Source organism: Lycium barbarum, chromosome 10 (genome assembly GCF_019175385.1).
Source record: "Lycium barbarum isolate Lr01 chromosome 10, ASM1917538v2, whole genome shotgun sequence".
Classification (NCBI taxonomy): Eukaryota; Viridiplantae; Streptophyta; class Magnoliopsida; order Solanales; family Solanaceae; genus Lycium; species Lycium barbarum.
In genome coordinates this window covers 115013731-115033673 of record NC_083346.1, presented here as the reverse complement: position 1 = coordinate 115033673, position 19943 = coordinate 115013731, and the positions used below count along the sequence as shown (strand labels likewise).

Genomic DNA, 19943 nt, shown 5'->3' with positions numbered 1-19943 from the left:
TTAATATAAAAAGAAAGAAGAAGCCATTCAGCAACTTCTAATGAGAAATATTAAACTTCGTCGCGGCTCACCTCCATGAGGAGTGCTTAGGGATAAGAACTCTTATGTTATTAGGACACAGTTAAGACAATTTGAAGAAAGTGAAACTAATCAAATTAAAAGTAGTCTTATCCAATAGGTACTTGACAAATTATATAAATATAATTAGAATATCATAAGATATCGTTTGATTTTAAAGCCTAATGAATAAGAGATCTTGAAAAGAATTTCTGACTTCCGTACGTATAAACAAAACAAAAATTGAAATCACAGTTTAAAAAATTATTACTCTACATGTATTCAATAAAAAAAAATATCTATTAAATTTTGTAAAAATTGATTTCTTTTTGTAACAAAAGAAAGTAAGAAAGAAAAGAAGATGAAAGGGAGAGAGAAAAATAACGTATGGGAAAGTTTAAAAGCCAAGGATATGGAGTGATAATATCAAATTTTAATTTGAAGGGTCTTATGTATTTCAAAAAAAAAAAAAAATTCCAACTAAAATGTATCGATTACAAGATAAGGATTCATGAGAATCTTATCTTTTCAAATATTTATTGTGTTTAAAAAGTTTATTCTTAACAAACTCATTTGAATTTGAATTTAAATTAAATTGAGTTGGCATGAAGTTCTAGCTTCTTAACTCTTATATATATACCCTTTTAGCAAAATATAAATCAATGTTAGCCTTTTCCCCTTTCTCTTTAATTTCTATTATTATCTAACTAAAGTTGATTTTTTTTTTTTGTATCTGCATATTGCATACTTTCTAAAAGTCCATGATAACAAGTTCTTCATATTTTTTTCTCAGCAAAAAGCTTATGTTTTCTTGCGTTACTCTGTATTTTGTAGACACGTTAATTTTCGATAATAAGAACTAATTACTCGCGCGCAGTTTTGTAGATTTAGTGAAGAAAAAGTTAATAATAGTGTATTGTTAACAGGTTTGAACCTCATGTGCTTACATTCTTGGAATGTTTTATGGCGGAGAGGACAGAACCAGAAAAGATACGATATATCGAAGGCAGAAATTTTATACGTGAAATCCCAAGTATATTAGTTTTTGGTCATTTTCTCATATAATGAATCATTATGGTAATGTACTTTAAAGATTTAATAGTTTTATACGGGATTTTATGTATTCATATCTCCTACTTTTATGCAGATTTTCAATTTTGTATGGCACAAGGAAATTAAATGAGAAATCATAAAGGGAATAAGAGTAATATTGAATACGTGAAGATATTGATATTTATGTAGCATCCGGTAAAGTATACGAAGGTAAAGACTAAATAGCCCAAAGCCTACATGTGTATAAACTAGAGTTTAATTTGTTTTATTAACAATAAAGTGCACCTTTTAACAAGTGTGATGAATAAAATAAATATCTAGATTTTCTTACTATTTTTTTTTTAATTTTATGTAATAAATTTTTTTCTTCTTCTTTAATTTGTTTGTGTGTTACGGAAGAGTAATGACTACAAAATAGTTCGAAGATGCAATGGAGAGACATATCATATTGACTATTATTTAAGAACAATAGAAGACCACCCCAGTTCTTAGCTACTTAGCTACTCCTTGATGCAATTTTTTAGTTTATTTTTCCCGGTGAAGAAATCGCTTAGATGTTAATTATCTTAATTAAACTTTTTATGTAGACTGATGGCAGTCCGTAGTTTTTGGTGAGTAGGCCATTGTTATCTATTTATGGTTAAAAATAATAACACTCCTGTTTTTGCATTTATTTCAAAACTGCAGCAGGTGTACCTCTATTGCAACCAACTTTTCTTAACCTCGAATTTAATTTAATTTTTTAAAATTTGTTTGTATTGGATAAATGCAGGGAATAATCAAGACTATAAAGATATTTGTTGGACATAGTAAAATTTTATATGTACGTTCTAATTGGAACATGCTTCAAGTCACAAGTACGTATCATTGGTCTTCGTTATTTAACTTGAATTTTCTTTATTTTATGTTCAACAGAAGTCTTTCTTCCTCATCAGATAATTAATTTTCTTAAAAGTTGTTTATAATACTATATCACATAGCAGTTCATAATTAGTAAGAAACAAAAATCAAATAATTTTATGATGAATTCTTAAATACAAAAGATAAACTGCCGGTAGTAGCAAGAGCACACCAAAGACAAATGGAACAAGCAAGGGTGAATGGGACTTCCCAAGGGGCTCTTTAACTTGCACATCTTGTTAGGGTATCTTTCTAGCCGTGAAATCATGATTTGCACTTTGCACAGCTGGTCTGATTTGGAAGAGATAATACTAATTAATCATTCACACGAAGAATAACTGAATGACTAAATATATTATGTATATTTGTACAATAATTTTTTTTCTGGCATTATTTACTATCCTAAGAACACTGCTCATATAAAACTTATTTTTTGTTGTTTTATTTTGCTTGCTTTTATTTTTCTTTCTGGAGTACTAACTTATATAGCTATTGTGAATGTATGTATCTTTTTAATTGGATAACAATACATGGCAGGAAAAAAAAACATATAGACTTCAAAATAACTTAAATTAGGAGACATGATATGAAGGCTCTTTAAGATATTAAAAGCACTTGAATGAAATAAATCTTATGATTATATGGTGGTAAACTGCATCAAGAGCAACTTCAACTTCGGTTATTGTAAAACAGCTATAATTTGTTGATTCTTCGTAAAAGCATAATGTTTTTTTCCTTCTGAAAAGGTATTTTGAAGTTTTATTATTTTCTATTTGATGAGAATTATTTTTGTTAGTGTTGGAAAAATAATTTTTATTTGACCAATCTATTAAAAATGTGCTTTATATCCTCACAAGCTTGACCAAATAAGTCATAAGTCAAGTTTCAAGCTAATAAAAAAGTTCTATCACAGTGTGCAAATAGTAACTATAACCAAGAAAGAAAAGAAAAAAAATCGAATGATAACACCTATTGAATTGGGATGAGAATTCTTTTCAAAATTGTAATGAGCAAAGTAATTCGGTGGATTGTACCCAGTAACTAATATCTTAATAAATTAGGTAAAGAAAAAGAGTAATGAAAGAATTCCAAGCAACATAATAGAAATATAAAGATACTATTAAATTCTCATATAAGATAAATTCAATAGTAAAAATAAAGACGAGAAACTTCACTGTTAATTGCAATATAACACAAACATAACAAAATAAGAAGAACTTTTGTTTCATTTCAATCACATCATCAGTGCAATCTGTTAAGTTAGGAACTTGAAGTCAAAATTGTTACCCTTAAATAGAAATTAGGACAAGAGGAATCCGCGACTTAAGTAGCACAAAAAATAAAAAGTTGAACCAAACTAGTACAAAAAAAAAAAAAAAAACATAAGTAGTATTCACGCACGAAATTCGTGCGTGAAAGGACCAAACTGCAAAAATGCAGCTTGACCCTTTCACGCACAAAATTCATGCGTTAAAGGACCAACTTGCAATAATACCATATACTCCTTTCACGCACGAAATTCGTGCGTGAATGGGTCAACATATATTGACCCCATCTTCCCCACCAGCGACTGCTCCCTTCCCCACCCCCATTAAACCCCGTTTCAGTGGTCCCACCCCCCTTAAAACGATAATTTCGTGTTATTTTTCAATCCAAAACTCAATATTCTTGGTATATTGAAGTGTAGGAACAAGTTTCTAAGGTTGGATTTCGGAATAGAGCGGCGTATAACATATTTCAAAAACTCAAAAAAAGCTTCAATCTAGGTATTTCACTATGAATTTTCTATTACATTGTTAAATATATTATTATCCTAAGCATGATCATTGTATAACTGTGGTGCATTACCCTTTTTTTTTTTTTTTTTTTTTTTTTTGCGTTTTTGGGCAGTCCGTGCACTGTTGGGACTGCCCATTTTTTCATTTTTTTATTTGTTTATCTATTGTTAATTAGTTAATTATTTATTGCTTGTTTATTTAGTATTTGTTAATTGTTGGATTAGCGACTTAAGTATTTGTTAATTGTTGGATTAGCGACTTAAGTATTTATTAATTGTTAGACTGACTAATTATTTATTTTGTTTTTGTTAAGCCAATTGTTTATTTGTTAATAATTTCTTAATTGTTTCATTAGTTAATTAATTGTTTATTTGTTAAATATACGATAATAATTTATTAATTTTTTGATTAGTTACTTAATTGTTTATTTATTAAATATGTGATAATAACTTGTTAATTATTTGATTAGTTAGTTATTTGTTTATTTATTAATTATTTATACTAATTGTATGCTAACTAATTGTTAATTATTTGACTTATCTTTATATTTTAGGAATGAAAACCGTTAGTTTAGGATTCTTAACCCGTAGCTTAGGATTGAAAACCCTTAATATAATTTTCTATAAAAGATTACATAACTAATATTACTTGTTAATGATTTATTTAAAATACGTAAAACAGATGGGTCACCACAATCTTTAATAAAATATTCGATAAAAGATTACATAACTAATACTAATACTACTTGTTAATGATTTATTTAAAATGCGTAAAATAGATGGATCACCACCCTCTTGATCCGGGGCCCTTCGACCGAGAGTTACTGTATCTTCAGCCCGAGCATAGGTCGCAACATATATGGACATCCGACCTGCAGCCTGAGTCTCAGGTCCGTACCCGGTTAGGGGACTCAGCATGGGAGATCTTAGCTGCTCGCCCACCACATCCTCGTGTCCTGGATATACTACGTCGGGGTGGTATCTACCGGTGCGTCGAAGTTGGTCGGGTACAGCACGATAGGTCGCTAGTGACGGCATTGATTGAGAGGTGGCGACCGGAGACGCACACATTTCATCTCCGCACCGGTGAGGCTACCATTACCCTTCAGGATGTGGAGGTCATTTATGGGCTAGAGGTTGATGGACGCCCATTGTATATTGAGGAGCCTCCTGTGCTGTCGCCTTACCGGGGTGAGTTGACTAGGCTCACCGGTTTCCCGGCTCTGGATGGTCATATTTCCGGCCAGAGTCGGCTTTTATTGTCGGCCCTTTACGCTCACTTGCGCCTCACAGACATGCAGCATCCGATTGGAGAGGACACGCCTCAGGCTGATGTTGATCGACGTGCGCGTCTATACCTACTCATCATATTCGGGGCCATCCTATTCCCGAACACTTCGGGTTCGCATATGAGCTTGAGGTATCTTCGGTATATCGACGATCTCGCCGAGATAGGATGTTATAGTTGGGGCGCTGCTGTGCTGGGCTACATGTATCGAGGATTATGCCGATGTTCTATGGGCACGAGGGTAGAGGTCCCTGCATTTTCCTCGCTTCTTCTGGTAATATATTTAAGTGTGTGTAATTATACACAAAATATATTTATTTAAAACGACGACTGATAATTTTTTTTTAATTGACTATATTAGATATGGGTGTGGACTAGGTTGAGACCTTTTCAGCCCATACCAGCTGACCCTCTCGCTGACTATCTTACTGTCCCGATGCCATACGCGCGGAGATGGTCGCGAGGCGTACGCCGACGTGTGGAGACGCACCACAACCTTCTCCCGTTTAGGGATCATCTAGACGGCATGACGGCGCAGACGGTATGTTCATATTTTGGATTCACACGCTAGACCACATAACTACTATTTTAGTCTTTTGTTGTTAACTAGTTCAATTCTTTTTACAGGATTTTATATGGACGCCGTATGATCATATTTTGGATGAGCTGCCGGCGTTTTGTAGGGCTGGTCAGCACATGTGGATGTCGCGGTGTCCATTGATACATATGGATATCGTTGAGTATCACGCGCCCGACCGCGTGTTACGGCAGTTTGGGTATGTACAGAATATACTCGTGGCTACGGTTTGGGAGCATGACCACTATGCGAGGGACGAGCGTGCGGGCGTCGATGATGCATGGCGACTCCATATGCAGCAGCAGGTCCAGAGTTGGGATGTGAGGATGGCGAGCCTAGCGGTGGTCGGACATGACACTCCCATCCATGTGTACATGGAGTGGTACATGCGGATCACTCGCATCATTATTGGCAACCCCTCTAGGCGTCGTCCAGATGGCCTGGGATATGTAGCTCTCGCAGGAGCATACGAGGCGCTGGTAAGTTTTATTAGTCTTAAACTTAAACCATCGTCTTATGTACTACTTTACAAATTTATTCAATTGTTAATATTGACAAACATATGCAGGTACGGACCGTTCAGACGATGCGCTATGAGAGCACTGCCCGTATGGAGTCCCCCGAGACGGCGGAGTTCGCAGCACGGATGATTGAGCTTGCCGAGACTGGTATGAGACAGGCACATGACTTTGAGCGTCTCCATGAGCGTGTTCCCCGTGCCCCACCTGGGGCAGCAGGTAGCCGTGGTCGCCGAGGAGCTGGTGGCCGTCGCAGAGGTGCTAGGGCTGGCAGAGGTGATGACGCTCCGTCGACAGATATCCCATCGACTCCTCATTCCCGGCCGTCGACTTCACAGACACCTCTGTATACGCCGGACCTTTTTTCAGGTTATGTGCCCTGGCCTTCACTTTCAGATCCACCAGTTCGTGATCCACAGGGTGAGCGGCATGTTCGTGATCTACAGGGTGGCCTACATTTGCAGTTCGACGACTCCATGTTCGACGACTTCGTGTTTGATGTGGCACCATCTGCATCTCCTGCTCCAGCGGCCGCTCAGGAGCCCTCTCACCAGGCATCTATGGAGGCCGTCGACACACAGGTTTGACTTTTACAATAAAGTGAAAATAATTTATTAATTATTTTTTATTTCAGTTCCATTTTAGAATACATCAAATCCAAATTATTTATATATTATTTCAGGTTCATTGTTCTACGCCTGTGGGTCCACAAGAGCGACCCATCTAGGAGACTACCTCATATTCACCACCACACCTATCTCAGGAGCCTACTCAGGCGCCCGTTGACACACAGGTTCTATTAAATAAATAACGTTAATGTATTCAATATAAATAATAAATGGTACTAATTATTATATACTTTTCAGGTTCATCCTTCGGCGCCTGAGGTGGCGACTCCCGACGAGGTAGAGTTCGAGATACCAGACCTAACTCAGCCTGAGGTTCTGAGTGTGCCAGCGGGACCAGATCCCAAGAAGAAGCACGTTCTAGTCAAGGGAGCACGTGCCAGGCAAAGAGATGATGATCATGACTTGGAGCGCTGTTATATCCCGTATTTTCATACGTCGAATTATTCTAAGCTAATCGACGTAAGTTTAAGGACGAGATTATTTTTGGGATATGAGACAAGGGCTTGTAAATCCCCGATTTTGTTTTTTTAGTACACGAATTGCTTTTAAATTTTATTTAGTATAGAAACAATATTTTGTGTGTACCAAAAGGGACTATGGACTAGTGCTACATCACATAATCATGGGAATGAGTATATGAAGTGTATTAAAAATAATTGGTATTAAAGTAAATTGAGATCAAAGAATTAATTATATGGGTAAATAGATTAAACATTAGAACACAATGGGAGAGTAAGGAGTTAATTATGGTACTATTAGAATTACGTGGATAAATTCATATGGATGATTAATTCCCATGTGAAACGTGGCAAGCATTTGGAAGAATGACTAACGTTATGCATAGTAGGTTGTTTACACGTTTTTTTTGGGATAGGAAGTTAAGGTAGGCACTAAAGTGGACATATGGGGTAAGATTATTCTTAGTATATTCTAAAGAAAAGGGAAAGGAAAGATTAATAGAGACACAAGGGGCTGCTACGTGCAACTTTAGGAAGAAAACTATTGGTTCCTTTTCATATTTTTTTTCTTTCTTTCTTTTCCTTTAGATGAAATATACATGTTGATTCCATTTCACTTCCATTTTAGTCGTTATATCCCTATGGAATGGTACTGTAGCACCCACCAATATATTGGAGACGATATACTCTTCCCGAAAAGAAGATACCAAGTTCAACTATTGAGGAAAACGTGAATAACGACGTAGAGTCGGTTTCCTCCGGGTGATAGTAAATCGGAGATTTTGAAGTAAGGTGGCAGAGGATTATTTTTTGGCATATAAGGTAAGATTTATTCTCTCCTAGGTATATTTAAATTCATCCCGGTATAGCTAAATTGTTAGATGGGAACAACGAAATTAATTGAGGGAAATCGGGTAAGTTATTATTGTAGTGTGGGCTGATTTGAGGTATATTTTTGAGTTGTTTATGGGCTGGATTTTAAAGATTTGATATGATTTCATTATTGTTGGTATTGTTGTGATAATCGGAGATTAATTGGAAGTTCGGGTTAGGCGAGTTATACAGGGGAAATGCTGCCCGATTTCCGTTAAGATCTTAACTAATCAGAACACTAATCAAGAAGTATGAACTAAGAAGTGATCCCCATAAGTGATTGGATGTAAATTTATATGTTTGGGAAGTCGTAATTTATTAATAATAGTGTTACTCTCAAATTAAATAGGCTAAAGGGCGACGAAGCAAGCTTGGTTACGGTTGATCTACGACAGGTATGTAAAGCAACCCCAATTCTTCCCTTGGCATGCCCTTAATGTGTTAGGGTCGGATCCGGGCCTCGAAGGACCTCTTGGCCCTCGGAATCCGCAAGAGAAAATTTCAGTTTTTCCTTCAGTAGAATTGAACTACTTTGGTACACTTTTCTTGAAATAATGCAACTTTGCTCCAAATTACTTGGAAAGTCATAGAATGCTTGTAGAACTTTCTTAGGTGATACCATAAGCTTAGAGGGCATAATTTGAGCCCGTCGCCTTATTTGTCCCGAGGCGGGCCCACTATTCCCGGTTTTGCCCTTAATGTGCTAAAGCTTCCTTTTTAAGCGATTTTTGAAAGAAATGTTTTGATTACCCTACTAACCGCATAACGAATATTGTTTTAAATATTCTATTAAATCTTATAAATTATTTTGACACTCGGAATGACTTCAGGGAGGTTATATTTCTGTAATTTATTATGATACCCGAAATGCATCTATTATGATTCCGTCCGTCTTCATTGGATTTGTTTATCTTTGATATGCCTCTTCGAGTCTTTGAAAACAATTATGGTATTTTTAAATTGCATTAGTCTCTCACTACTCTATTCGTGGATGCCCCAATGTTTCCCACACTGAGCCCGGGCCAGGATATGTTGTCAAGCGTGATTCTCTGCATTGTTCGCCGCGTCCCGATGTGAGGGGGCAGGTATACGCATACATGGGTCTGTGGAGTATGATTTGCCATGTCCGCCTATTATGATCTGATCTGTTATGGCCATTTTGATATGACATTTTATGATACGGGGCCACGCCCCTTTTTCTGATTCCTCTGTATTGTGGCACCAGTGTCGGGAGGGTGGCCACGTTCTGTCTGCCGAGTCCCGTGGCAGGGGCCGGATATGATATGACATATGTTTCTGTACACATTCTGTTTGTTTTGGAAATATGCATCTGACACTCTGGATTTTGTACTCACTTTCTGTAACCGTTATGATTTGACTTCTGTGATTCCGCTTTACATATTCAGTACATATTTCGTACTGACCCCCTTTCTTCGGGGGCTGCGTTTTCATGCCGCGCAGGTACAGACGACAGGTTCGCTGATCCACACGTTTAGGATCCCATTTCTGCTATTTTGGGGCGCTCTCTTCTTCAGAGCCCATCTTTTGGTACAGTCTGTCACTGCTATCTGGATATGTACATTGTTCTGGGCATGACGGGGCCCTGTCCCGTCTTATGATTATGTTATGTTCTGTAGAGGTCTGTGGATATATCTGTGTGGGTTCTGTACATATGTTTGGGATACTTTGTTCTATGATGGCCTTATCGGCCTATGTGTGCCAAGTCTGCTTTTTATGCTAAATTCTGTAGCGTCCACTAATATTATTATTATATTATTTGTGAATATGCTAATTTGGGTATCGGGTACGTATAGGTGCCCAGCTAGGGCACTGGTCGCGGCCCACGGGGTTGGGTCATGACAAGCGCCCTGTTATTAAGAGGAAAAAAGGCGATGGAGACGATGACGAGGGCGGTGGGGATGGTATGAACCTTAGGCCTAGGGATAGTCTCCGGCATACTACATGTGGGACCCATCCTCGATAGTGTATATACATTAGTGTTGTAAAATTTATCGTAAATAACATATTTTTTTTTGCATATTTAGTCTTTATTATTGTTTCATATCGTAAATTGAAAGTGCAGCAACTACCACATAAACCCTAAAATCTGTGCGTGAAATGACGTTATGCTCAAGTATTACTTAAGGACATTGCCAAAACGCCAAGGTAACTTATCCTACCTAGTACATCATATGTCTTATATCGATTAAAAGATCAATTACTAAATGTTGTTTGTTTAAACTTGTGCAGGATCCCCATCAAAGATTGTATTCGAAACGTTCAAACCATATATAGAAAAACTATAAGCAACAGAAAGGGATTTCTCGGGCGTAGACGCGCTTTTGAGATGGTCTTTGGAAATTGGCATACTTCTTTTCAATCGCTGCCAAGGTATATGGCAGCTCTACAACATTTTAATAATGGTACTGTTGTAGAGTGGCGGCTTATAGAGGGTAAAATCTTCAACTTCGTATTTTGGACATTCAAACCATGCATTGATGGTTTTGCTCACTGCCGACCAGTGATATCCATAGATGGTACACATGTATATGGTGCCTACGACATCAAGCTCCTAATTGCAATAGGAATGGATGCCAATGGGTCAATATTTCCTCTTGCTTTCGCAATTGCCGCTAACGAGAGAAACGACACATGAGGGATCTTTTTGACCCATTTGAAAACTCATGTTATTAAGGATCGTACCGGCATATGCGTGTTGTCTGATCGTCATAAAGGCATATTGCACAATATGGCTAATTTACCAGGGTGGCAGCCTCCCTTTGTTTACCATCGCTATTGTTTAAGGCACTTGAAGGAAAATTTGCAATCAACGTTTCACAATGGCACTCTAAACAAATTGATGTGGGGGGCTGCGATGGAGCATCAACAACGAAAATGGGCTGCAAAAATGGATCTGATCAGGGCAGTGAGTGAACCCGCATATATTTGGTTGATAAAGCTCGAAGTTGAAAAATGGACGCTTCATGCTGATGGAGGCAAAAGATGGGGCATGCTCACAACAAACAACTCAGAATCTTTCAATGGCTTGCTGAAATCAGCTCGAGGACTACCTGTCACCGCAATGGTGAGAATGACTTTCAAGCAGGTTGTGGAGCGATTTGTTGTTAGGACAAGGTAAGCTAGAGCGATATTAGCCGACGGCGGGACATGGATGCCAAAGCCCTTCAAAATTATGGAGCATTATCGAAAAAAATGTGAGCACCACCAAATGACCGAGTATGACCCAATTCGACATGTCTACGAAGTTAGGACGGGTTATCACAACGGTAAGGGTGGCAACGTGCATAACGTTTATGAGGCAACAAGAACGTGCACTTGTGGTAAGTGGCAAACGTATCACATGCCATGTTCTCATGCTGTCAAGTGCTTCGAGAGAATGAGAAAAACGGTAACAAGTTATGTGGCGGGGGAATACAAGGTCCACAGTTACCTTAGAGCATATTCCGGTCAATTCCACCCACTTGGTAATGAAGCTTATTGGCCAAACGAGCCGTTTTCGATGGTTGCTAACAAGGATTACATCAGGAAATTGGGCATTAACTCACGAAGTCGTAGACCCAATCAAATGGATGTTAGTGAAAGAACTTATTCTCGCAAGTGCTCTACCTGTAAGCAATATGGCCATGACAAGCGTTCCTGTGGGCAACAAGGCCGTGGTAGTACAAGCACCTCTCGAAGTAATAGAGTCTCTAGAACTTGAAAATTGTATTATTATTGTAATTTATTATTGTATTACTTTGAATTAGTATTGTAATTAGATGAAATGAATTATTTTTAAATTAGTATAAACCTCTCGTATTGGATGAATTATTATTAAATCAAATATTTATATTTGAACATTCAAATATAATAAAACACTTAAATCAAAACCCTATAAATAGACAAGTTTCAAAACTTACTTCGGGGCACCTTAGAACCCCTAAAACGGTTATCCAAACGTTTAGGTGGACTTGATGTAATGAGCCGACATTATTGTACGCAAAAAAAGATATTAAGTTTTATATAAAATATTGATATTTTGGGATTTTGAAACATGACTAATCTTTGCCCAAAGTATGGAAAAAAATGTGATTTGAAAGGTAAGACCAAAAAAAAAAAACTGTGCTGCTTCACGCTTGAAATTAGTGCGTGAAAGGAGTATATGGTATTATTGCAAGTTGATCCTTTAAAACGGTCAAATAATGCTCCATTCACGGACTAAATTCATGCGTGAAAGGCAAAATGGTTTCACGCATGAAATTAGTGCGTGAATGGAGTATATCCTATTACATTTCATGCGTGAAAGGAGTATATGGTATTATTGCAAGTTGGTCCTTTAACGCATGAATTTTGTGCGTGAAAGGGTCAAGCTGCATTTTTGCAGTTTGGTCCTTTCACGCACGAATTTCGTGCGTGAATACTACTTATGTTTTTTTTTTTTTATACTAGTTTGGTTCAACTTTTTATTTTTTGTGCTACTTAAGTCGCGGATTCGTATATGAATATATCTTAACTTCATTATTTTAAATCATATTACTCTCTAAAAGCCATCTTAAATGAAATTTTTTGTTCTACCATTTATCTATTATCACCAATAAAAGGAATATAAATTAAATGTGAATGGGAATCCAAAAATTCAAATAGAAGATTAAACGCACAATAAAAATAATCAAATGCATAATTGCGAAATCTTACGATCAGTTTTAATTTTTTTTAAAAGTAAGTAATCGACAGTTGAAATTAACAAAAAATATTTATAGTAGTGCATGTGTTTTTTCAAACATAGGTGAATTTTTTTAGCTATAACTTTGATAAGATATCATTAGAAATATCAACCAAAGATCTGCAGGGAGGTGAATAATGAAATTTTGAAGTTTGAACAACGGTAATCTTACATATTTAATACTTTGATATATAGAATTCGCTGCAATTAATTTTTTTTTACATCAACTGCGTATCGCGCGAGTACGAATACTAGTCAAGAATAAAGGAGGAGGTTATGTGTTTTTTGACTTAGCTTGGACCCCTATCGTATCTATTATGAGCAAAAGTGTACAAAAGAAGGGACATAAGACGTCAACCTTTAGACGTTCCTTTGATCATGTCCACTATTTTCATTGAGTCCATCCCCAAAATAACACTGTTGATGTTATAAATAAAATTAAAAAAAACGTTCTTTTTAAGTGCACAATTTAATCGTGTCACATAAATTGAGATAGAGAAACATTTTTATTCATGTGATCGAAATAGCTCCTACTATCCCAAATTCATGGATAACTTGTTTCTTCTTTGTCATTCCAAGTTACTTTATAATTATGCGCGCTATTTGCATAAATTGATACAACATGCAATTGGTGAACCTAACTAAAGAAAGGCGAAAAAAAGAAGAACCAAAAAAAAAAAAAAAAAGGCATTCTCTGTTGAGAAAATTACTTAATCAAATATTAACCAAAATCCAGCCTCCAGTAGTGCTAGACTTATTTTCCAAAAAAAAAAAAAACACATTATGAGATTAGAAAAAAAAAAGGAAATAATAAAGATAATAAAAATTAAACTCATACATCAGATATCGTTGGTCGATATCACTAAATTATAATTAAGTCTTAATTAGTTTTCTTAAGCAGACTCCTCTCTAATTACGGCATGATTTGAAGATTTTATCTCAGCTAATTCTTTATCAACTGATTCAACATCTTCAGTTGTGCTCAATATTTTTGAGGATTTTCTGTCATCCTTGCTTGTACCCCATATTACTAGGTATAATCCAATAACAATGATAGCAGCTCCCAACACCCTACATTAAAAAGCAGCACAAAATTAAATTAGAAAATTTCATTTTGTAAAATTCAACCAAAAAAAAAAAAAAAAAACGACGGCCAACTTTGTCTTTAAATAACAAAAAAAGACATCGTTAATTACATCTAACGATTGATTAATGATGAATTATTAAAAAAATTCTATTAGTACTTACAATTTAACTATGAACTAACTACGAATTTTCCAGCTATTTTTTTTTAGTAACTCTACTTGAAATAAGACCTCACAAATGAATCTTAAACAATCCTCCATCACCAGCGCAAAGAGTTTGAGTTTGATGTATTGATGTTTTAATTTAGTTTTTTTTTTTACATAATCAAGTTACTTCTGAGGTCTTATTTTAAGTAACTAATCCACCTTTACATTTTATTTTATTTTGGAATTCTCAGGAAACCCGCAGCCGCTATCTTTCGGGTGAGCACTGGGTAACTTGCTCACTGTGCAATAGCTCGCAAACCGCACTAGGCAAGCTCAGTGCTACGAGCTTTGACTGAGAAGGCTGTTGGTGAGGGGAATCGATCCCAGGTCTTCCATGTGAAAAATTAATCACCCAACCCTTGTGGGTCTCTCACATGTTAAATGATACTAAAATATTTTACTGCCAGTGTACATAATTTAAATTCGTTAACAACGCAAAAAAGGAGATAATAACCATTTAAATACCTTCCCAAGTTGAGCTGTTCAGATAAAATAAATGACCCCAAAGTGGCAACAATAACCATGTTGAGAGGATTAAAAGCAGTGACAAAAACTGGTCCTTTGGCCTCCATTATTAATCCAGAAATATAATAGCCAATCCCAGAATTAACAACTCCCTGCATCCATAAAAATTTTCATGCATAAATTAAGTTGTACTAGATAATTACCGATATAACAATAATAATATAGTACGAGTTTAAGTTTTATATACCGTCAGTGTAAAAGATTTTCTTTTACATAATCAAGTTACCAAAGAATATTTACACGTATGCCTGAGGCAGATGCAAAATTTTAAACTTATGTGTTCTAAATAGATTATTTAATATACATATTAGCCGCCAGCACAAAAAAGTAGTAGGCATATGTTTAATATATGTATACTGTATGAGGCTGTGATGTTTTTGGCCGAGCGGCCATGTGCTAACTTCCTGTTTTTAAAAATAAAATAAAATAAATAAATATAGGATTTGAGCTACAGTTTTTGAGTTTTGCCAAACCCACTAGGATATCCATCCCTGACGAAAGCCTTCTTAAAATATAAAATTTATAATCTTGAAAACAAAATAAGTTATTGACTACAACAATTTAGAGTTAGCATGATCAAATAAAAATCTCTTACACTAACAGTAGAGTAAAATATTAGTATGAAGAATGAATTAAGAAATTTTTAGGCTTACACAGTAAACAGATGCAAAGAATTTGCTAGTGCCCCAGTGAAGGGACCAAACTGCAGAATTGCCTCTTTGGACCACAAGTGTAAGTGCAGTACCTTGTAGAGCCCCAGCCATGCATATTAAACATGTCAAGGACAATCCTGCTGGATATGTCTTCAACGTGATTGCCTATTAATATATAGAAATATTATTATACTGAGAAAAAAACCGAAAATAAAATTGAATTATTCATTTTAGTTGACGTAATGATATTTGACTGGACACATAATTAAATATGTTATATTTGATATTTCATGTGTATCAGAATCTATTAATGATAATAGAAGAAAACCTCGGGATAGTATCCTGAAATTTTCACTCGGTAATTATTTCTCAAGACAGAACTATGACCAGTAAATACTATTTCTAACATACTACCTGAAGGTTATAAAAGCAGGCCCAACAGAAACAACCAACACCAATGAAGAGAGCACCTTTAACACGATTGAGCTCAGTTGGAGAAGCAACATGAGTGACAATACTTGGAACATGATGTTTGGTCCGTGGCAATCCAATTGTTGGTCCTCCAACAAGGCTCATTATAGTTGCACCTCCAAGTGTTACTATTGTCCCCACTATTTTTGCTTGGCTAGGTAGTTTCCATATATTCACATTCTCAAGCCTACATTATGTTCAAGTCATCACCCATTATTCCACGTGAATTAACTTGTACACACTGATAATGTAATAATATAATTACGCCGCCGATAATTATACGTTAAGGGACTTGATAATATGAAAAAGATTTAGCACAATCACTTCATAAAAACATAAAAACTAAACTTTATCCCATATCATTGGAAATTACCTGATCCACTAACCTACATCTACACTTCTCTTTTTTTAAAACATTTTTTTTTTGGGTACTTGTATGGCACTTATATAAGCACTAATGATTGGTCTTAGGATTTACATTCGTCTTGACTAGAGTCCATGGTTTCGTGCAAATTCTTTAGTAAAGTTATTCTTTATATATGACAAAGTTATGTGTTTTATTTTTCAAGTTACTATTTTTTTTTCCGGCTATGTTATTGTAGGTCAATTTAACATGAAAGTGTAAATAAATTTGTGCACAGAACTTAAATTCACTAATATCTTTAATATCTAGTTTGGCCAATTTTTTTTGTTTTGATCTATCAATGGGAGTTAAGTGCACGTAATAAACTAATAATTTGCAAAAAATGGCCTATTTTACCTTAATATCCAGGCTAACAAAAAAGTGATGGCTGGAAGAACATTGCACATTGCTGTTGTAAAAGTAGCAGTGGTATATTTCATGCCTGCGTAATATAAATTCTGGTCGATGACAGGCCTGCAAAGAATAATTTAGTTTTAAAACATCATTAGAATGAATATAATAAATTAAATCACTTATAAGAAAATGTGTATCCGTAATATATATCAGGAATATTTACTCCAACAAGCCCAGCAACATAATCTTCCAGAAAATGGATAGAGTCATTTTTGGCCTTATTTTCCTGTATGTTAAAAAGAAATATGACATTAGTTTCTAACTAAATACTTCATCTAAATAAAATAACGTCTCAATGCTCAAAGTTAGTGGTGAAGTCAGGAAAATCGCCAAGCTTATTTAAGATTTAATATATACAAATAAAAAGTAATATTTGACATACGGTACATAATATAAATTTTCTGCGAAGAGTACGCTAAAGGTACGTTACTACTTCGCCCCTGCTCAAAAGGCACAGTAATATCTAAATTATGGATTCTCCATTGGTTTGTGTTGTGAGTGTGTGTATATATGTGAGAAAAAAAAAATAAGTATTGAATAGAATCAGATGTATATATTTCGAAACCCGATATCTTTCAACTTAGAACCACTAATGAAGTCAAAAAAATCGCGAAGGGTATTCATGATCTACGACATAATATTTGACCTATATATGCATACGATATAATTTTTCGATGAAGAGTGCAGAGGTGGATCCAGAATTTTAAATGGATGGGCTCATGATCAACCTTTAAAATTCTTAGCACTAAATTCCCTATTCTCTTAAAATTATATATGGATCATAATCTAATATTTGTTAAAATTTTGTTGTTTTATACATATATATCTATTTTCCATGTCAAAAATTCTGAGGTGAGTTGAACTCGTAGCACTGAGCTACATCCACCAAATGGAAGGGTGTTCAATCAATCACACCTTTTGCTAAGGGTGCATAGCTCCGCTCCCGCTCAAAATCGGATTTTACAACTCAAATTCAGTGGCAAGTAAAGCCAGAAAAATTGTTAAGGGTGTTCAAGATTTAATATAAACATAAAAGATAGAAGATAATTTTTCGCCGAAGGATGTTTCACTGATTTTTCCGGCGAAGGATGTTTCACTGATCACCATCACCCATCACCCTTTTCTCTGCCCCGCTCAATACGGATTGTAATATTTAAATTCTGAATTCGTTGCTGATTTGTGTTTGTGACTATGTGAGGAAAAAGTTAGGAGTGGTTACTAAATTAAAGATTACCTTTCTAGGAGAGCAGCAAAAGGAGCAAATACAACAACAGCAAAGACATTTCTGTAAACAGCAAAAGTGTAATGGCTAAATCCATCATTCAAAGCATTTTTTGCTATAATTGCTGCGCCTGCATATCCAAATTGCAAGAGAATTACAGCCAAATATGGCTTAGCTTTCTTCACACACTTCAATAAACATTCCTTTGTATTAGTTGACATGCTTACAATAAAACTAAAATTGATGAACAAATGCTTATAATGTTGTTTTAATTGCTTTGTGTAATTTATAGTAACAAACTTCTCCCTTGAGTGGTATATATAGGGGACAACAACATTAAAGTGATTTAAGCACGTCTCCATATCATCAATTTAATTACCTACGGATTCCACTATCTTTTGTTATACTAAAATAATGGGAGTGTTCAGTTAAACACTTCTTCATCAAGCTAAACAACTTTTGACGAAGAGGTTGTTGAAAATAGTAAACCTAAATGTTTAAATGTCTAGGTTCATAATTTGGTATATCCATATGATTATTAGGAAATCTAGGTGCATGATTTGATGATTTTAATGTGGTCAAGTTCATAGTATGTGTGTGAATAGTAGTTTTATGTTTAGAATCATTCTTTAGCACTTATATAAATCCCCTTGTAATGTTATTATGTAAGATTGAAGGCTTTCTAATGATATGAAGTGAGTTCAATATGTATTTCACCCTCTTCCATCCTCTTTGTATCCTATGATAGTACTAAGGGCCAGCCTGAATATTTTCAACAAGTAGTGTCAGAGCGTTGGTTCGATCCTGAAAGGTGTAAAGATGAAGACTTTGGCAATCTCCATTGAAAATATGTATCTAGGCTTGAGAGGTCTTGTTGAGAGGACGGCTATTTGCAAAAGAAGAGTGAATTCTCCGGATTTGTGAAGAGAAGAACATCTCATCGAGAAGATTTAAGTCTTGAAGGACATTATAAAATAGGAACATAAGATAAGAAAAGCGTTTCGTGAGTTTGTGTTTGCTATAGCCTAAACTTAGAGAATGAACTGGCTATAGTTGTGAAGGTGTACACAAACACGAGATGTTGAAAGCAAAGCTAAAATCATCAACATTAATTGAAGAAAAGACATTTAACTTTAAGAAGTGATGTTGAAAATAGCAAACTTAAATGTTTAAATATCTAGGTTCATAAGTTTGATGTTATCCATATGACTATTAGGAAATCTAAATGCATTGATTTAATAATTTTAATGTGGACAGGTTCATATTATGTGTGTATAATATTGTATAACAGTGTAGAAGTGTGTATAAACACCTCTTATACATTGTTATACACTTTTATACAAGATTGATACATTATCTTCAGTAGATGTATAATGTTGTATATCATGCGTATAAACATTGTTGCAAAAAAAGTTAGCTATGTGGATATAAATTAAAAATATAGGTATGTGGATGTAATTTTCTATGGTGAATTATATATTATTGAAATTATCCCAAAAAAAATATTATATATTATTGAAATTATTCCAAAAAGAGTGTCACATGAATATATGCAAAAACAGTAGCTATTATAATGTTTAGATTCTCGCTTTTACTTGATCAACTGACAATTTTCACTTGTGCGTATAAGTGTGACTGTGAGTAAAATCAATTTTGTTTTACCAAGAAAACAATGTAAGGAAGATCAAAATCCAAAAAACAGGTGGCAGTTTTCAACATAAAATACGATGAATTATAGGTGCTGACAAGTGGCAAGTGACAAGGCGATAGAAGTACTTTTAATCATTACATTGCACTAAGCAAACGTGTTCATTTGAGTCGACATGCAGATGAGATTAGATTCTTTAGAATATTAGATATAGCAAATCAGAATAATGATTTATGAGGTTTATCATATGCATCATAAATAAAATATTATTAAAATCAAAACCAGTCTACTTATTGGAGGTTTAAAAGAGTGGGTAAATAATGTTGACTGTTTGTACTTGTATTACATGTGAAAAGTGAGTAATTAATAGCTATGAAGTGGACACCAGTACACCACTATGATTTTGGAGTTTGTTTGTTTGAATATGATTTTGGAGTTTGTTTGTTTGGATAAAATAGGAAA

At 35.1% G+C, this 19943-nt stretch overlaps 1 protein-coding gene and 2 long non-coding RNA genes across 3 annotated transcripts; 2 read left to right on the top strand and 1 right to left on the bottom strand.

Annotated features, from left to right (window-relative positions):
- The first annotated feature begins 979 nt into the window (after positions 1-979).
- Positions 980-14600, top strand: LOC132616070 (uncharacterized). Its single transcript, XR_009572974.1, has 3 exons — positions 980-1090; positions 1883-1967; positions 14337-14600. It is a non-coding gene; the product is annotated as an uncharacterized LOC132616070 (long non-coding RNA).
- LOC132616069 (uncharacterized) lies at positions 7348-9872 on the top strand. The gene is made up of 3 exons (XR_009572973.1): positions 7348-8079; positions 8480-8525; positions 9592-9872. It is a non-coding gene; the product is annotated as an uncharacterized LOC132616069 (long non-coding RNA).
- LOC132616065 (WAT1-related protein At2g39510-like) lies at positions 13217-18101 on the bottom strand. The gene is made up of 7 exons (XM_060330671.1): positions 17846-18101; positions 16775-16837; positions 16555-16671; positions 15738-15981; positions 15324-15488; positions 14611-14762; positions 13217-13924 (listed from the first exon to the last, which is right to left on the bottom strand). Exons 1-7 carry the CDS (start codon positions 18052-18054, stop codon positions 13747-13749), a joined length of 1128 nt encoding a protein of 375 aa, XP_060186654.1. The 5' UTR covers positions 18055-18101; the 3' UTR covers positions 13217-13746.
- Positions 18102-19943: the final 1842 nt, after the last annotated feature.

What these genes read in the sequence shown, in the direction of transcription:
- LOC132616065 (XM_060330671.1), bottom strand. Translation starts at nt 18,054, where the DNA reads ATGTCAACTAATACAAAGGAATGTTTATTGAAGTGTGTGAAGAAAGCT. An exon ending in TTTGCTGCTCTCCTAGAAAG is followed by an intron (nt 16,838 to 17,845) that starts GTAATCTTTAAT and finishes TTTAACATACAG; the next exon opens with GAAAATAAGGCCAAAAATGA. An exon ending in GAACAGCTCAACTTGGGAAG is followed by an intron (nt 13,925 to 14,610) that starts GTATTTAAATGG and finishes TTTTTAATGTAG; the next exon opens with GGTGTTGGGAGCTGCTATCA.